This window comes from Cuculus canorus, chromosome 21, assembly GCF_017976375.1.
Source record: "Cuculus canorus isolate bCucCan1 chromosome 21, bCucCan1.pri, whole genome shotgun sequence".
In the NCBI taxonomy this organism is placed as follows: domain Eukaryota; kingdom Metazoa; phylum Chordata; class Aves; order Cuculiformes; family Cuculidae; genus Cuculus; species Cuculus canorus.
The window spans coordinates 3,546,323-3,564,953 of NC_071421.1; the positions used below are offsets into that span (position 1 = coordinate 3,546,323).

Below are 18,631 nucleotides of genomic sequence, written 5' to 3' on the forward strand. Positions count from 1 at the left end.
AGAAGTTCCTCCTTACATCAAGCCTAAATCTGCTCCTCTCCAGTTTATACCCATTCCCCTTTGTCCTATCCCCACAAACCTTTATGAACAGCCCCTCTCCAGCTTTCCTGTAGCCCCTTCAGGTACCGGAAGGTCATTATAAGATCTCCTCGGAGCCTTCTCTTCTCCAGACTGAACAACCCCAACTCTCTCAGCCTGTCCTCACAGGGAAGGTGCTCCAGCCCTCTGATCATCTTTGTAGCCTCCTCTGGATCAGTTCCAACAGCTCCATCTCCTTCTTATGTTGAAGGTTCCAGAACTGGACACAATCCTCCAGATGAGCTCTCCCAAGAGAGGAACAGAGGGGCAGAATCCCCTCCCTCCCTGCTGGCCACGCTGCTTTGGATGCAGCCCAGGACACGGTTGGTTTCTGGGCTGTGAGCGCACGTTGCCGGCTCCTGTCGAGCTTCTCATCTCCCAGCACCCCGAGTCCTTCTCTGCAGGGCTGCTCTCAATCCCATCATCCCCCATCATGTACCGAAAACAGTGATTGCCCCGACCCAGGAGCAGGAAAGAGAAGATACAGGAGGCTTGAAGAAAAGCACTGAGCTGCCATGGAGTGGCTCAAGGCCCATCCGTATTAGTGTTGCCCACAGGAAATAAGGTGATGCTCTCAGTCAGTGAGCCCAGGTGATATATTCCTAAACACAGATGCGATTGAAAGACAGAGCAAGTATCAGGCAAAGAAATCAACCATTCCCTGATCTAAGCCAACTGAAATCAATCGCTGCAGGGGGAAGCGCAGTCAGCTGTGTCTAAGCCCTTTGACAGGTCAATAAATACCGCACCCGAGAGGACACTGCTCACCCATGGAAGGGGGATGTGTTTCTCCTGGAGTTGCTGATGAGTGACATCCTGCTTGGGTGGGCACTGGGAATGGACCCTGTGCCGCGTGTTCCAACGCGCTGCTCCCCTGGGCTTCGCACAGGGCTTTGCCGCAGCCCTGAGGTCCTGTTGGTGCTATTGCAAACACACTTCCCATGCCCGTCCTCTCTGGCAGCAGAGGTGAGGAGTGGGCTCCCACGATGCCAGCCACCAGCTCCTGCCTCGCGTCCTTTGCTCCAGTCACCTCTCTTATTCACACGTGAATAATCTGCAAGGGAAAGGTAACAACAGCCGCGAAGAAACTCCATCCCCGTTTTGGCCTGCCAAGGAACTAAGATAAATGTGAGATTTCAGTTAATATCGTGCTCAGAAGATGAACAGAGCTACAGGAACAGCTAAGATTTAATTCTAGTAGGTTTATTGAAAACATCTGCCCTGTCACTGCTGGCAAAGTTGAACGGGTCCCAGAGTCCCAGGGCTCAGGTCTTATCAGGGTCAATAGAACGTGAGATTAGATCTAACACCAGCCTGGCATTTGAATCCTATGAATTGCAGCCACATAGGCTTCCCGAGTCCTCAGGAGAAGACACGAGTCCCATCAGGGAGCAAGTCCCCAGCACAAGCCATGGGCAGCCACTGCGCTCCCCATCCCAGGTGGGCAGGGGAGGAGACCCATGGGCTGATCCCACCGCGGACCGACCGACCTCACCGTGGGCTGCTCTGGCACTTTCCACGCAGGTCTCCTCTTGCTGCAGCATCCTTGAGGCTCTTCTTTTCCAACACCCTTCTGCCATAATTCATCTCTGCCGAGAGGCTCTGCTGCTTTGAACTGCTTATTAGCACAAATTGCCTGGCAGTGATAAAACGCTCTCTCAGCGCTCGTCATTTATTGGGCGAGTGCATCCGTGGCCAAATGTTGAGCTGCAGCCCAGCCCGCTGCAGGGCTCCCGCCGGGGGCTCAGCACGAGGCCGGGGTGGGTGACCCATGATCTGCTTCATGATTGATCACAGCAGAATAAACCCCTCTGTTTGGTAATGGAACGTTTTGATGTATCATATAATTCCAATGACAATAAAAGTTTTTGTTCAGCCCAAAGTTCAGAGGTGATTGGGCCATGGCACCCACCAGGCGCCAGGTCTGGTACCCATCTGCCAGGGTCCTCTCCAGCCACAGCACCCAGACACAGCCTTGTCCCTGTCCCCATCCCCACAGGGATCTAACGGCACTCACAAGAGGTGTGATGCACGGAGATCTTGGCTGTGAGACCCATCAGCTCAGATGATGTACTTAAAGTTTTAATAAGAAATAGCACTCAATATAGCACATTTCCAGCTTTTATTGAACTGAAGTGCCTTCTACTGCTTCAGTGCTGAGCCCTGAAGCCTGTCTGGGATGATTTAAGAATGATCCATCTGGAAAATGATGCAGACAATTTGTTACATCCAGTCAGAGAGCCATAGAAACCACAATAACAAGCTTAAATGATTTCAGCATCACTAAATCATCCAGCCCCAGCCAATCTCCCTCAAAGCCACCACCAAAGTGGGGGCACCACATCACACGTCTCCTCTTCCCCAAGCCGACGCTCCTCCTGCAGCCCAGCCTGGCTCCAGGAGCCCAGCTCCTAGCGCACATCTTCCACGGGGACACTGGCACAACCATGGTGAGGGGACTGCTTTCCATCTCCCCTCTTCTCATCTCTCTCCCCATCCCCCACAAAAAAAAAAATCCTTATTTGCAAAGAAGAAGACAAGACAAGCTCAAAAACCCTTCCGTGGTGGCTCCTCCTCCTGCAGGCAGCATTGTTGCGTGTTGATAGTTACTACCTAGTCCTGGAAAAAAAATCAGGGCTTCGTTTTTCAAAATAGCATGTTGATTGATGCTTAAAATATCTCCAGCAATTACTTCGCCCCGGTATAATTATAATAATTAAACTTGGATAATGCTTAGTCCTACTTTTTAACAGAACTGTGTGCTGCAGCACCAGCACGCTCGTGTTTTGTTTCCAGCCTCATTTTTCCAGTCTCGCCCTGCTGCTGGGCTGAAGGGATGCAGAGATCGCTGCCTCCAGCGCTGGAAAGGGGACGGTGACCCAGTGAAAGCCCCGGGGACCGTTCAAAGCACCGTTTAACCCAGGGCATGGTGGATGTGCCCTGGTCCTGGTCGGGGCGAGCAGTAGGAGGGGATGCTCCTGGTTGCGTGCCGGGGGCGATCGGTATTGGAGGGTGGCTCGGCTGGGATGCATTCTGTCCCGTTCTCCCCTTTGGCCGCAGTGCAGAAAGCTGAGCGTGCTGGGCTGGGCAGCAGCTTCGTGAAGCGTGAAAAGTCACCCGAAGAGCGGAGCAGGAATGCACTGCCGCCTGCTCCTGCAGTTGCATGGGTTGCCCGCGGCCGCGAGGCTGCAATGGCACGAGCGAACCAACAAACCCCTGCAGCACCCACCCCTACCCGAGCCGCTCGGCTCCTCCTCGTCCCCTGCATCCCCTCTCCCACGCCACACGGCTCAGCACAATATTTCTCCTCTGTGCTCCCAGCAGCGACGCTTGCAACAATTCAAGCTGGCGAGTACGTTTCCGGCTGTGATAAATAGCAAGGAAAGGAATGAGATCCCAACACTGTATTTCATGCCCTGAAATCCCACTTGTATCTGGAAATGAACCCAGCTCTCGGGCTGATATATGCAGCTCCGGGGCCATTCGCATCCTGTTAGCTTGTACACGTTGTCACGGTGATTTAAGCTGGCAATTTGGCCCTAAAACGAAGAGCATCTCACTTTGTCCCTCCCTATTTTCCTATCTATTTCCCTGCAGAAGGGAGCTTTTGGGGAGAGCTTGGCCGGCAGGGGATGGGTGGCATCTCTGCTCCTGGTTCCCACGTGCTGCCAGGCGGCTGGCACGGCACGGAGAGCGGCAAAGGGAAGTGGGAAGGCTGCTGCCACAGCCTGGAAATGAAAGCAGCAGGCGGCTGTGCCGAGCTCTGTCTTCTCAGGTCATCCATCCCTCTTCAAAGCTGACACAGACACAGAAAAAGGCTTTTTTTCCCCCTCCTTTCTAGGTCAGATGGCGTTTCGAAGAACCACAGCCACGCCGTCCCGCGGTGCCCGGGGAGGACGCCGGCGGGAGCAGCGCAGGGCTCTGTCCCCGCTGCATGGCAAGCCCTGCAAGAGCCCCCTCTGTGCAGTTCCTGTGTCCTCACGTCTGTGTGTCTGTCCGGCGAGCAGAGGGCAGCTGTGGGAGAGCAGGGCCAGCTCCTCCTGCAAGCACAACGGCCCAAATAGCAACCAGCATCACCCATTTCAACCCAGATCTGCACACAAGGAACATCATTTTAACACACATCTGTTCACAGCAAGGTATCTTCCCGTAAAACATGGATGTAGGTTAAGCAATTCCCTAGTACCGGCTTACCTTACTGCATAGCTCGTTTAAATAAACATCATTAGCGGCATTTAACTGAGTCCCGTTAAAGGGCTTCCCTCTTTCGTAGGATTGTGGAATGGTTTGGGTTGGAAGGGACCTCAAAGCCCATCCAGTTTCAACCCCCTGCCATGGGCAGGGACACCTCCCACTGGATGAGGGGCTCCAAGACCCATCCAACCTGGGCTTGAACCCCTCCAGGGATGGGGCAGCCACCACTGCTCTGGGCACCCTGGGCCAGGGCCTCCCCACCCGCACAGGGAAGAATTTTTCCCTAAGATCTCATCTCAATCTCCCCTTCAAGCACACGTGTGCATCCTCCTCCCGCCCCAGCTGAGCCTGGGGACCCCGCGTGCTCTGCCATGGGGTCCATAGGGGGGACCCAAGGGGATCCCTTTCCCCGGGATAAAAGCAAGGCTCACCCAAGGAGTGTGCAACCAAGATTTCTCCAGCTTCTTCATGCCAAGGAGTCATCCTTGTGCTCCCTGAAAGAACCCCAACCCCTCCCCAGGGCGCGCGGTCACCGAGGAACCCAATCACCACTGGGGCTGCGCGGTTCTCATATCAGTTTTAATAGCAACATCAGAGTACTAAATATACACAGGGAACTCGGTATAGGGTGGCATTTACAGTGCTTCCAAATACACAGCTTCCAAGTACAGAGACAAATTAAAAACCACTCGGGAAGAAAACAGTTCTCGCTGGCTCCCCGGCACCGGGGAAACCACGATGCCACAAGGTGACGGCCGCTTCCACCGGCGACAGCCTGGAGCGCTGGGCTGGCCGGGCAGCGCGCGAGAGCATCGCGCACCGAGGTGCCTCGCGGTAAGGGATTCTCCCAGGAAAATAAAGAAGTACTCAGTGATGTCAAACCGTTTACAAAGGAAAAGCTGGCTCATGTTAGAAAACGTTTTTTTGTTTTTTGGCAAAATAAAAATAAAGTGTAAACTTCACTGTACATGTCCTATCAAACAGAAAAATAAACCCCTCGGAACCTAAAATAGAAGAATCTGGGTCAGAAATCTGTGCCCTTAGTGTACATTTTTGTGCAACATATACTTATTCTCAAAGTAAATATTATCTCCACTCGTGACACTATTAAAAATGTACCTACAAACGCTGGGAATAGCTCTTAAAAATGTGTGAGAAGCGTTAGATGGGATGGGGACCAAACCCACGGACTCAGAAATGGGGAGGGATTTCTTGCTGGTTTTGAAAAGATCGCTTACAGATTTTATACCTGGCTGGATGAAAATTCCAGCCACGCTCATCCTGAAATGGGGGGCTGCGATAGGCTATATAGATATTTTTGTTCTATTTTATTTTAATCTTTTCTTTTTTTTTTTACAAAATATATAATATGTGTAGAATATCTACTATTTCACTACCAGTTTAGCTGAACTACCTTCCTTCGCACCGAGCTGCCAGTGGGGAAGAGGGAACCCCAAAATCCACCCCTGCACGCTCTCCCCGTGCTGGTTTCGCTGCCGCTGCTCCAACCTCTGGACCACAGCGCGCAGACGAGCCCCACGCCTCCCACACGGCCCCTCCGCCACCGCCACTGCCCATTCCCCTCGCTGGGAAGACAGAGTGAAGGTAAACAATCGGATCTGGGGAGATGGGCAGCTGCTCGGGACCCGCTCTGCCCCACACACCCGGGGAAGCTCCGGGATGACGCTGCCCTCGCGATACCCATCTGCAAAAATCAGGGCTTGGGTACCAAACCCTGCTCATCCCTGCTGCACGCAGAGGTGCTGCAACACGGCAGCTCGGAGCAGCAGCCCCAAAGCGGCTTAGTTTGGCACAGAAAAGAACCCACCGCGCCGGCTGCGCCGAGCAGCCCTGCCCGCTGCCCTCAGCATCGCGTTCGCAAGGAGTTTTGATGGAGGAGAGGTCCCACATGGCCCCAGGAGCTCTGGGCTGCTGCAGAGCCGCAGGGAGAGCCAGAGCCAGGCTGTCCTCTCCGGAGGGAGCAGAGCAGCCACCGGCCCAGGATGGGAGCAGCCGGCTTTGCCAGCTCCAGCAGATGCTGGTGGTGAGCAGAGCTCATCCCAAACCATTTTCTCCCTAAGGCAGAGCCACAAGCCACACACGACCACACACCACTGCACATCTCGGAGTCTGGCAGCCTTTCGGCAGCTGTGACGCGTTTCTTAGGGACTACCGAGGGGCTAAGGAGTCTGTAAAATGAACCGAAAAGGAACAAGCAGCAGCTAGCTGGAAGTCAATGGCAAAGCAAGGAGCAACCTTTTGTTTTTCCCAAGCTGCCAGGTCCACAATGAAACAAAACACGGTGAAAAGCTCTGTTTTTTCCAAGGAGGAAAAAAAAAGCACGCTGGTTTTGCTAGGCTGTGCTGGATGCCTGATCCTGCATCCAGGCTGCACCCCTGGGCTGATCGTACCCACCCGGCCCCACCACACGCGTGCCCGCAGCTCCCGGCACGGTCCCGCAGCAGGGTGACCGCCCCGGACACAGCGGGGATGCTTTCCTCACTGGTAGGGAATAGAATAACCACAGTTTGTTTCTCTTTACTCCAGAAGACATTGGGATGCTAGGATCCTGCCTTGTAAATCACATGCAGCTCTGGCCCTTCTCTCCTTCCGATCCTCGCCGCAGTTGTCCCTTGTCGGTGTGCTTGGCATGCGTAGGGATGGGAGGGTTTCTCTGATAAAGTGCAAGTGCTGTTGGTCCTTATAAATAAGGGAAGATTGTGCATCTACTTTTATTCCCTGGCTCACCGCTTGTCTCCCGGTGACCAGGATACGTCCTTCTGCAGACTATGTGGAAAGCTCATGCAAGTCCTGCTGTCAGAAACCTGGTCCCCCATCCAAGGTCAAAGCTATTTGCATTCATTCTCTCTCCCTGGCACACAAACACACTTTCTCCTTCCTTGCCCTCAGCTTCCTGGGAGCTGGGTGCCGAGCGCCTCTCCGTTACCATCTCCGTCACCGTCTCCGTCACCATCTCCATCACCATCTCCATCACCAGCACCGCTCCACCAGCCCCCAGCTGCTCCCGACAATTCCCCATCAGGCAGCGGGTTCCATAAATGCATAAATATAGAACGACGCTTCCAACGCTTGGGAACAAGGGAGCCGAGATATATTTTATGATGTCAAATTGCTATTGAGATCACACCGGAATACCCGCAAGAGCTGCTGGGTGCAGTCAGCACGTACAAATAAATCGGAAGATCAATGGGTGAAGCACAACAGACGCGGCTCCCGAGCCGGCACGGATTGGTGCCAGCAAAGTCAAACAAAGAAGGAGAATTCAAAACCTGTGCCAGCGAGGGTGATTTGCAGGGGCAGCTCCGTTTACATCACTAGAACACAAAAGCCCTGTTATGAGGCGATGGATTGCCCGGGAGTAGTTGCTCAGAACCCATGCTCCTTGCGTGGGTTTTGCTGCTCCAGCAGAGCAGGGGCATTGGTAACTCGGACAAGATGCCCGTGTGAGACCAGCAGGAGCTGATGAAGCCCGGCTGTGCCTCCCCTTGTCCGGGGCAGACAGCCTGTGTTTCCCAGGGAAAGCTAAAGCTTCGGGGTGTTGCTCCTCCAGCAAGAAACTGTCCCCTCCAGAGGGATCCCAGGGAGGCACAGCACCCCGGGGAGCCACACACGGAGCCATGCAGCAGACACCCCTCTGCCCCATGCTCAGCCTCACCATGGAAAGGTTTGCTCTTGCGAAACACAAAAAAAAGCAGCTCTTTGCTCCGCTGCACAAGTCCGAGGGGACCCAGCCCTGTGCAATGCTCCCAACACAAAACCCCAGCCCTGGGGATGCGCATCTCCTGCTGGTGCCTACACCCACCCAGCTCAGCACCCATGAGAAACCACCTCTGTGGAAGGAATGCGTTTGGACATGAACTAAAACCTGGCCAGGAGCAACAGGAACGCCCTCCTCCTCTCTGGCTGCCGCTCAGCAGCGACCCCAGTGCAGGACACACCTGAGGTGACGCTTGAGGATCATCGGAGTCGCAGGGAATGTTGCCAGTGATTTCAGAGATGTTTGGTTCAAGTCTACAGGCTATTGTCAGGTCCAACAAGGAAGACCTCTTCCTGGGGCAGCTTCCAAAAATTCGGGAAAAAATAAATCAGACTGAGCAATTCCATCAGGAAAGGACAGAAAAGGTACTGGAACAAGAGACTGCACACGTAGCTAATACCAGAAGGTCCTACTTTTGTCTTTTTAACTGCACGTTCATTATAATAAAGAAATGGAGCTGAATAATTAGCAGATGAATAGAAACGTGTTTCTGGACAACTATAAGAAATTACTAATAGTTATGAAGGGCAGTTTACAAAAAGAACCGGAGGACTTTGGTCTGAACGCTGCTGTCGTTCCCATCTACACAACGCTGAAGCAACCCAACCGCGACCCACCTCGCTGGTTGATGTGAAGCAAACCCTGGCACAAACCCATTCGGTGCAGCTTCCCGGTGGTCCTTTGCAAGATTTGCCTTGGCACGGTCTACATGGAAAGCCCGGGCTTGGAGCAGGGCACATGGTAAAGAGCAGATCAAACCATGGTGAGACCCCACACAGGATGGGAGACCCAAGCCCACTGTCACCATGCCCTCTCCTCCTGCCTGGCTCTTCCAGCCCCACTGGTTTGGGACACAGCACGGCATGGACTGCCGCACCGACAGCAGCACCTGAACTCCAAAAAGATTTCGATGGGGGAGCTCGCAGGTAGGCTATCATGCTTGTTGGCACCTACCAAAACCACCCATGGGCGATGGGACATTTCTAGAGCAACACACTAAGCCAGAGCTAGTGCAACTGTATTTTCCTGGCAAATCCTTAGGCAAAATTCCCTTTTTACTGCTACTAAAATATCCTCATGATCGCGGACAGCGAGCCGCGTCTTCTCCTGCCACCGCAGACCCAACCAAGACCATGAGAGCAAAGAGACTCCCTGGCGCTCGCTGGCCTTGGGCTGGGTCAGGACGCAAGGGGCTCATTCCCCTCTTGTTTCTCACAAGGGGCTGAGCAAGCTTTGGTGTTGTGGCCAATTTAGAAGCCATTTTTCCAAAGAACTTCCACATTTCACACCTGAAATTTGTCTCTTGTGCCAAGACAGGCCCATCCTTCCAAAGCCCATGCCTCAAACGTGTCCCCGGCCAGCCTCAAAGCATCGCGCCTATCGCAGCAGGGACTGCAGCACCGCGAAACAACAGGCAGGTGTGGGCTTTTGGCCTTCTTGCCATCTACTCTGATGATGCACTGGGCTGCAAGAGGCTGGAAATGCCCTTCAGCACTGCCTTGAGCTTTCCCAAGCTGCCAGGAGCCAGAAGACCTGCTTCCCGCTTGCCATGTCCCTCTACTCCACTCCTGGGAACGTGATGGTGCATGAACAACATCTCAGACACCCTGCACACGTAGCATCCCGCATCACGGAAAGGGGGCTTGCAGCACCTCCTGCAGCAAGAATGCACTTTGTGAATTTGGCCCAGACGCATCCTTCCAGCTATAATCCCTGTTTCCGTTCTCCTTTCATTCCAGACCAGCCTCTGGAGCTCTCTGCCATCCCTTCCAGAGCTCCCGCTGGTTTTTGGGAAGCCTCTCGCTCCCTCCCTGCCGGGAGCGCTCCAGCCACCCCCACTGCTGCGGTCACATCACCACCACTGGAAAAGCATTTCCAAAAAGAACCAAAACTATATATATATATGTATACATACATATATATGCTTATACATACACACACACACGTATATATATGTATATATGTCTACCTATATATACACATATAGGTTGGAAAGGCAAGCTGCCAAAGTAGAAAACATCGGTTCACCTAGTTCGCATTATGCATGTTAAAGAAATTAGACTTTTAGCCCATGGTATCGTCTTTAAAAATGAGTATTTAAGATCTTCAAAAATTGCTACAGTACAAAAAGTGTTTGTGTGTGTATATATATATATTATTTTTTTTCTCTCTACATATATCGTATGTATGGATGCGTATGGACCGGAATGAATGACCCCACCAGAAGAGACGCCCCACTCATCCTCCACAACGATTCCAGGCATTAGCGACTCCGCTTCGGCCTCTCGTGAAGTCTTCGCGTCGGTACATGGCACATAATGGTATTATTGGCACAGGTTCAGAGTCACAAGTCCCCATCCAGGCTCCAGGCGCTCGGTCCTTCCCTCACAACCCCTCTCTCGCCGGTTCCTCTTCCTCCACGGGATTCTTCGCTCGCACATTTTGTCTTTCTCTTCTCCAAAAAACGCACTCTTTGTAAAACGCAGTTCCCTATAGGCGTGTTCATTTATATAAAAATAGATTTGGCCCATAGAACGCTGCTCTGAGTCTCCTACTGGTAAACAGAAATGGTAGGTACAGGTAACCCAGTATTTTTTATATTTTTTACAGGTTCACCAATGGAATCCTGTCAAGGACGAGAAGAAAAACAAAGATTAAATCACAACACGGAAACTCAACCTGACTCTCATCACTTCTTTGATGTCAACCAGCAGCCCCGAGGTTTTTCCCCTCCTCCCAGCAGTGCAAAAAGCCGATGGCAGCGGGCGAGCATCCCGGGGAGCGGGGTACGGAGGAAACGGGGTGTCGGTAACCTCCCCCCTCCCTATGTTCAGGACTGGCATCATAATTCCTGCCTCCCTGGGAAGCCCCAGCCTTGCCCAGCTCCTTTCCAGCCGCGTTTCGTGGGGAGCCTTCTGATGAGAGATGGAGGCGTTGGGATGGGGAGGCAGCGGGAGCAGCTCAGGGGCTGCGGTGAGCCTTGCTGCACACTTTCATCTTCCCAGGGCGATCTGCAAAGCGTGATTTATTTCTGAGCATCCTCGCATTCTGGAGCTTTTCCTGCTTGGGCTTAGAGCAACGAGCGCTCTGGCAGATGAGAAGATGATGATGAGGACTAACAAGATTTTCTAAAGTTAAACGCCCTAAAGAAATCAATGGAGAATTGGTTAAGCATCAAAACCATGGATGCTATTGAAGTTCTTCTTAAGCTATTTATTTGCTGCCTTCTGAAATATCTCTCCCTACGTAATCTTTAAGCTTTTATGCAAAGACAATTACTCCCCATCATTACCGTGCAGCCACTCGCTTTCTGTGTGACTTTACGTACAGCGATGCGCGCTCTGACACAGCCCAGCATTCCCCAGAGCCGCCCACGTGCGGGCTCTGTACACGGCACGTGCAGCACCGCTGCCCATAGCGTGCTCACGGCATCCGTAATCCACGCAGTGACCCCTGACGAGCTGGTTGTTTGCGTCGAGAAACACAACGCCCTTTACGTTCAACATTATTTTTAAGCGAGATGCTCAACATCCACCATCTCTGAGACCAACGCCGAAGCCTTAATTAGCGAGACAGATTTTACAGAGTCCCTAATCTCCTGCACGGGGGCTGTGTTGGGACTGCTGTTATTCCTCCGAAGACAAGCCTGGGTGTTTTATGATGACTCATTATCTGTTAATGTTAATACAACCCATTTGCTGTTGTTAGGCAGAACGGGGCCATCACAGCAGCTGCTCACCGTGTTCACAGCGTGGCATTACCATACAATGCTTTAAATTTTAACTGCCTGGTGCAAAAGCGAGGGTCAGCTCAATGTTGCCGTACCAGCACGATTTCCAGGTCTCAAATCGCCACTTCTCGAACAGCGATGCTGAACACTTACATAGTTCTGGATGAATACTGTTTAATGCACGCATTGCAGGATGTAAAATTTATATTGTATTCCAAATAGACTCTTTGTGCAAAGTAGGTCAGCGCTTGATCAACCTCACAGATTTTTGTATAATCTCATTCCATGGGGTTTTTCAGTCAAAGAGAGTGGGATTAAGGACAAGAATAATGTAAAATCTCAAACTTCATTGCAGAAAGCCCCAGAGCTGCTATGAAATCCCACCAAACCAAAAGCCCAAAGCCACTCAAGTCTTCTGCAAATCTCACCTTTGGGTTTGCAAACTGGCGGCCGTTCCAGCGGCCGTCATGGATGGAGGCACAGAGAGTTTTGCTTCTTACGCCCCCGTGCAGATGATTCCTCAGCAAGTTGCCTGGCGCAAACGCTTTACTCTTCACCTAAACCCACCTCGGGCTACGCTGCCGCCGTGGCACATGCGTGCCAGCTGCCCCGGTGAGCCAAGCCCTGGGTCTGCCGGGACAGCTAGTAGGCTGCCCGCTGCCTCGGTGGGACTCCATCTCCAGCATTCCCGTGGGATCTGGCTGCTGGAGGAGCAGAAATCACGGAAAGCTCCAAGAGCTGCTCAACAGAGGCACCTTTGAGGGCCAGCATCCCAGCAGAGAAACGCTCCCTGTCCCTCCTCTTGGCATGGGATGAGTCTGACCCCAGGAAATAACTCAAACGCCTGCTTGCCGTGTAACTCGATGAGTTGCACCAGGTTTCCCAACACGACCTCAACGCTGCCTGCAGCTCTCCAGGCTGGAGACTGTTCTCGCATCTGCTCCCTGCAACCGCTCAGCCCAGCCTTACGGCGCCCGCAGCATCGTCAAATGCCAGGCTGCCATTTAGGCAGTGCGACGTTCGGTACTCGCAGAGTACCGAGACACTGCAATATGTAAAGTCCACATTAAGCACCAACCAGCCTCTCAGTGCTCATTTAGTCCAAATGTCCCCAACTCTGCGCTGCTGTCCCTGTCCGTACCGTTCGCCTCGTGCCTCCAGCTCTGACTCTACACATTCATTCATATTAATTCGCTTATTAGACAGCTAAGAGCTGTGAAGTGTCATCAATTAAAACTTGTAAAGTGCTTTAAGCCTTTCCAAGGAGAGAGGTTTCTGGCACAGGGACCAGCGCAGCATCTGACCCCTCCGCTGCGTGGCTGGGTGCCTGCGGAGAAGGGAGAGCCCCTCGTACCCCTGCTCACCTCGGCTGAGGGGGTGCCCCCCTTGTGCTGCCGAGAGAAAGGGGCCGGGAGGAGAAAGAGGCACCGAACTCCTCCAGCCAGAAGCTCTTCGTGCCCTAAAGCAACCTTCCACCTCCGCCGAGATGCAGCAGGTCAACATCAGCCATCACCTTCTGGCTACATTGCTGCTACTGTAAAAGGCAGGAAAACAGCCGTCCCTCCAGAAGATGAGCAACTCAAAGCAGCTGCAGCTCCTTTTCCACCAGCCTCTCCTCTAGAAACAAGAGCTGGAAAGGGATCCTCAGTCCCACCGCTCTCCCTGCACTTAGCAGCATCTGCCCGGTGACAGTTCACGGCAACCGCGATGACAGGAGACAATCTACCAGGGAGCTATCTCGGTACCACCAGCCACACCATCTGCTCTTGGAAGGTTTTACCTTACACAGTGACAACGGGAAACTTGAAATATTCATTTTGTCTGTAGGATGTCCCAACTGGCACACATGCACTTAGACAAAAAGCTGTTTGCATGGGGTTATAACACATCTTTCAAGCTCTGGGGAGCTGCGCTTGGTGCCGTGGGCTGCAGGGACGGTGCTGCAGCACCGCTGCGTGGAGCAAAGCCTGAGACAGAGATGCCGTCACCCTGGCCAGGCCTGGCAGAAGATGTAGGCAAACAACCACGGGAGATAGAACGGTGTGGGAACACCCTAAACGACCTTTTCTGACCTTCTAAAGGGTTTGGGTTAACTCCAGTTTGGGATGAGGGCAATTTCTCCTGTTACCTGTGCTGTGGTGACTTTCCCGAGGGATCCATAGCCGTCACCTGTTTTTTACCCCAATGCACCGTGTGTGTTCCAGAAATACCCCGGGGGCAAATGCACGCGTGCATACACACAGAGACAGTTTTTGGATTGATCTCATTTTGTTAACATTAATGAAACCAAACATCAGCTTCCAGAACTGTATAAATAATTGAAATGCTATTACAGAGCTAATGCTGCAGGTACGACTCGGATAGATTTTTCCCGAGTGTGTCAATAAGATTTTTATGGATTCCAAGAAAATGGCTCGATGACAATTTCAAGGATTTAATAAGGCATAATGGACCAGATTTGGGCCGTTTAAAGAAATCCATGGAGATGACCAGGGCATGGTCTTTGGCCCAGAGCTTCACAGGAGCAGTGGGAATTCCACAGGTGTCCCATAGCGGGCAGCAGCTCAGAGCTGCTTCTTCTCCTTCCCGCTGCTTCAGGTACCAGAGCTGCTGGTGGCACCGAAGAATGAGTGGCTTGGGATTTGAGTTGGTTTGCAGTTAAATTATCATTTTAAGCCAACAGAGAGGCATCACAGGTAAAGCTCACAGTGGAAAAGGGACGGTAGACGATTGCTGTTGGCTTTCTGAAGCTGGCATTCACATGAGCTGTTGAGGAATCACAGAATCACACAGAATCACAGAAACACCAGGTTGGAAAGGACCCACTGGATCATCGAGTCCAACCATTCCTAACACTCCCTTAAACCATGTCCCTCAGCACTTCATCCACCCGTTCCTTGAACACCTCCAGGGAAGGTGACTCGACCCCCTCCCTGGGCAGCTGTTCCAGTGCCGATGACTCTTACTGTGAAGAATTTTTTTTCTGATATCCAACCTGACCCTCCCCTGGCGGAGCTTGAGGCCATTCCCCCTTGTCCTGTCCCCTGTCCCTTGGGAGAAGAGCCCAACTCCCTCCTCTCCACAATCTCCTTTCAGGCAGTTGTAGAGAGCAATAAGGTCTCCCCTCAGCCTCCTCTTCTCCAGGCTGAACACCCCCAGCTCTCTCAGGCGCTCCTCGTAACCCTTGTTCTCCAGCCCCTCACCAGCTTCGTTGCTCTTCTCTGGACACACTCCAGAGCCTCAACATCCTTCTTGTGGTGAGGGGTGAAGACCCTGCAGAACCCCTCTGGTTGCCCTCCAGCTGCCCTTGCTCACCGGCACCAGCTCTCAGGCCGGCTCCCTTCACACTTTGTCACTCCAAGACAGCGGCCACAACAAAAGGGCCAGAGAGATGATAAGCAAACATCAATAGATGGGGATGAAGAGCCTTTTCAACGTAACAGCAGAGCCCTCCCAGCCCGGAGAGGCTCTTGGGGGGCAGAGTTGCCCCGGCTGAGCCGTGGGGCTGTGCCAGCAGGACCCCGTGGGCAAAGACTCCGGCGGGCAGACGGTTGAACCCTTCCTTACTGCTTTCTGCTTTCCGTGAGCAGGCGCACCCCTTGCCTGGCCTGCCCAGACACAGCCAGCCCGGAGCACAGCCGAGACCATTAACTTTTTATTCCCTTCCACTCTAATCTAATTATATTTCTGTATTCACTTGCTGAGCACAATGTTAAACAGGCTATTCCGAGTAAGCAGCAGTCTGGGAAGGCTGGAAATTTCATTTACACTGAATATATGATTCATTACAGCAGGGACTTGGGACAGACCAATTAATTCACCTGAGTGCGCGGCTCGGGCGGGCACCGCTACCCCACGGTGAGCTGGCACGCAATGAACCCTAACTGCTTTTCCTGCCACCGCTACCGGTCATGCCACCTTCAGGAGCAACACAAGGAGGTGTAAACGACTCAAGCCAACTCAAATTAAAAAAAAGAGCTTGCTTGCGGGCTTGGCATCCCGCAGAGCAAGGGAGGAGGAGGTCCCCGACACCCTCGCAGTGGGAGCACGGAGGTGTTTGTGACAGCAAAGATCACCAAATGAGCTGTTGGGTACCGATGGAGCGTGCATGTTGGGTGCGTGACTCCTGAACAAGGCAGGCTGTCCATCATGCAACAAGGGGTTAATTACAGAGCAGGCAGGTTCACCGAAAAATTACTGTCACTGGTCGGGGTTTCAGAGAGGGAGTGGAACCACGAGATCAGGTTGAAGTTCAAGACTCCCCCAGAGACTCTTTGCTCTCAAGTCCACATCCATCCCGGTCCCTGCCTTTGAGCTCAGGCCTGTCTGTAATTCACCTCCCTGGAAAAGCCGTTTTGGTACCCAGCATCCCATCCTCGGCAGGAGACGTGTCCAGCCATCCTTGCTCAGTGAGCCACCCTGCTTGGGTCCAACGTCCCAAAAGAAGCGCGAGCAGGAGGATGGTACCAGGCAGGGGAGGATGGGCACGGGGTGGACAGGGGATGGACGCGGGGGAGCGCGATTACGTACCAGGAAACAGCCCGATGGCGTCTGCCCTGCCCCCAGGAGTCAAACAGGCTTCGGCCAGTCAGCAGGAGATTTCAAACCATTTCTCAGACACAAAGGCCACGGGAATAAGATGCCGGTCAGAAGAAGAGGGTCTGCAGTGAGCAGAAAAAGGAGCTTGCGTGTGCTGGGATACAACAGGCGAGGAGCGAGCCAAGGTGGCCTGCTGCAAAAACCAGCTTGTTTATAGGAAAAAAACAATTATATATCTCTGAAATAATGCTTTGAATGGGCTCATTGGCCTCGCAAACCATGAGGGTGTAAAGCAGAGAGAGAAAAAGATAGACTGCAATATCAAACGTTTTTACCCCATGTATGAGCTCCTCTCAACGCATCCACTTGTTGTGGGGATACCTGACCCTAAACGGCAGCAGGTTCTCTCCTCTCTGCCACATCCTTTTCTCTCTGTCCCCCATGCCCGAAAAGCAGCACTGCCCCACGTCACACACCCCACGTGGGTCTGCCGTGCCCATCGCCTGCACTGGCGCCGAGGCCAGCAGGGACCAGAAAGCATCACCTGATGAGAGAAAAGCAACGAATCCCTTCCGGAGAAGGGCACCCCTGCCTCGCTCGGCTGGGGTTCACATCAAACCAACGCACATGGACGTTCAATGAAATGGTTTGAAATATCCCTGCCAGTTCTCTGCCTTACAAAATTGAGGAAAGCCCCCCAAAAAACGTGAACCAGCAAAAACCCATGCGCACGCACAAGCTGCTAGCTTCCAGGCTTCTGTCCTTCATGCAGGTGGACATCAGCTGTGGGTGGCACACATGCCACGCTCCTGCCAGGCTGTGTACCCATAGCTCCAGTTGCCCATTTTCTCACTCCAAACGCTCCTCCTGATTATCCCTCTAGCTTTAACGAAGGATGCGCATCTCCTGGTCAAACTGCCCCAGGGCGCAGTGAAAGGGCTCTAGGAACCAGCTCAGGGTGCGGGGAGAGGTCACCCCTGACCGTCTCCCTCCCCGTGCAGGCAAGGGGCGCGCAGAGCACAGGCTCGCATCCCTTTCACCACGCTGCCAGCTGCTATTAAGCCCCTTGTTAACGCATCATTATTTCACGCCAGACAAACGGTTCATTTGGCTCTCGCCGCCCGCTCCTCCATTAATCACCCGTTCATTCGCATCCCGGCAGCTCTTTCGATGCCACTTAGGAGACAGCACGATCGCTGGAAGAAGGATCCAGCAGCATTTACGTGCTGGCGGTAGCAGCCGGGAAGAGAAAAACGTGCGGTGCTGAACACTGCCAGGGGATGCTGAGCTGGCTGCCCATCCTCCTGGCAGGAGGAGAGGTGCCGTGGTTACACCCACACCGAGCTACGGGGCCGGAGAGCCGGAGGAAGGCAGCTCTGCCATGTGCTTCCAGGGAAAGGAGGGGACAACGGACCCCCAGAATGGGACAACACTCCCCAACCCGCAGGGAAACCGTACCGCCAACCTCACCTGTTTCCATTGAAGGTGGTTTTATAATCCCCGGGCGAGTGCAATGCCTCCTCCGCGTAGACGGACACGGGGGTCCGGACGCACTCGTGGGAGCACGGCAGCGTCTCGTTGTAGGCGGTGAAGATGTCGAGGGCGCTGGGCACGCGGGCGGGGGCGAAGTCGGTCAGGTTCTGGCAGCTCTCCTCCTGCTGGTCCAGCTTGCGCTGGTGGCTGTTGCGCCGCGGGCGCCCGCTCTGCGCGCAGCTGGGGCGGCGGGGGAGAGAAGAAGGGACACGATGCACCGCACGTCGCTGACGCTCAGCGGGGGAACTTGCATTATTGGCCGTTAATTATACATCGCTCAACATTAGATTAGAATTCAAGCACTTTGGAAAGATCAGCCACAATCAAGCAGTCATTTTCCTTGCCTTTTTTTTTTTTAAGGATCAAATTTGAATTTTAGATACAAGCTTTTTAGTACCAGAGGAATTACTTAGCAAGCCATACATTTATACCTGCAGGAAATGAAAGCCTATTTTTAAGCGAAAAGATGTAGGTGAGAACAATGAAGTTAAACTCTTTCTGTTTGGGAGGCACCGAAAGGTTCTAACGGCTCAGGATAAATAAGCTCAGAACCTGTTCTGACAAGGCAGATGCTCCCCCTCGGCCGAGGGACGGCTGGCACGGAAGTGCTGCTCCCCAAGGACTCCACCAAACCCAGAGGCTCCAACAGGACCTCGTGGCTATGCAGAGCTTCTGGTTTGGTACTTGTGAAAGCAGGAGAACGCCAGCCAGCAGGAACCTGCCCTGAACTGGGCTGGTCCTCAACGCTGATTTAATTAAGATGTCACTTTTTCCCAAAC

At 53.1% G+C, this 18,631-nt stretch overlaps 1 protein-coding gene across 1 annotated transcript in view; it reads right to left on the minus strand.

The window, feature by feature from the left end:
* Positions 1–4,830: 4,830 nt before the first annotated feature.
* AJAP1 (adherens junctions associated protein 1) overlaps positions 4,831–18,631 on the minus strand; it is a 47,555-nt gene continuing 33,754 nt past the window's right edge. The window contains exons 4-6 of the mRNA XM_054085983.1: positions 17,790–18,032; positions 16,311–16,441; positions 4,831–10,676 (exon numbers count right to left, since the gene is read on the minus strand). Of these exons, the coding sequence (XP_053941958.1) occupies positions 16,369–16,441; positions 17,790–18,032 (316 nt within the window). The 3' untranslated portion in view covers positions 4,831–10,676; positions 16,311–16,368. The remainder of the gene's footprint in view (positions 10,677–16,310; positions 16,442–17,789; positions 18,033–18,631) is intronic.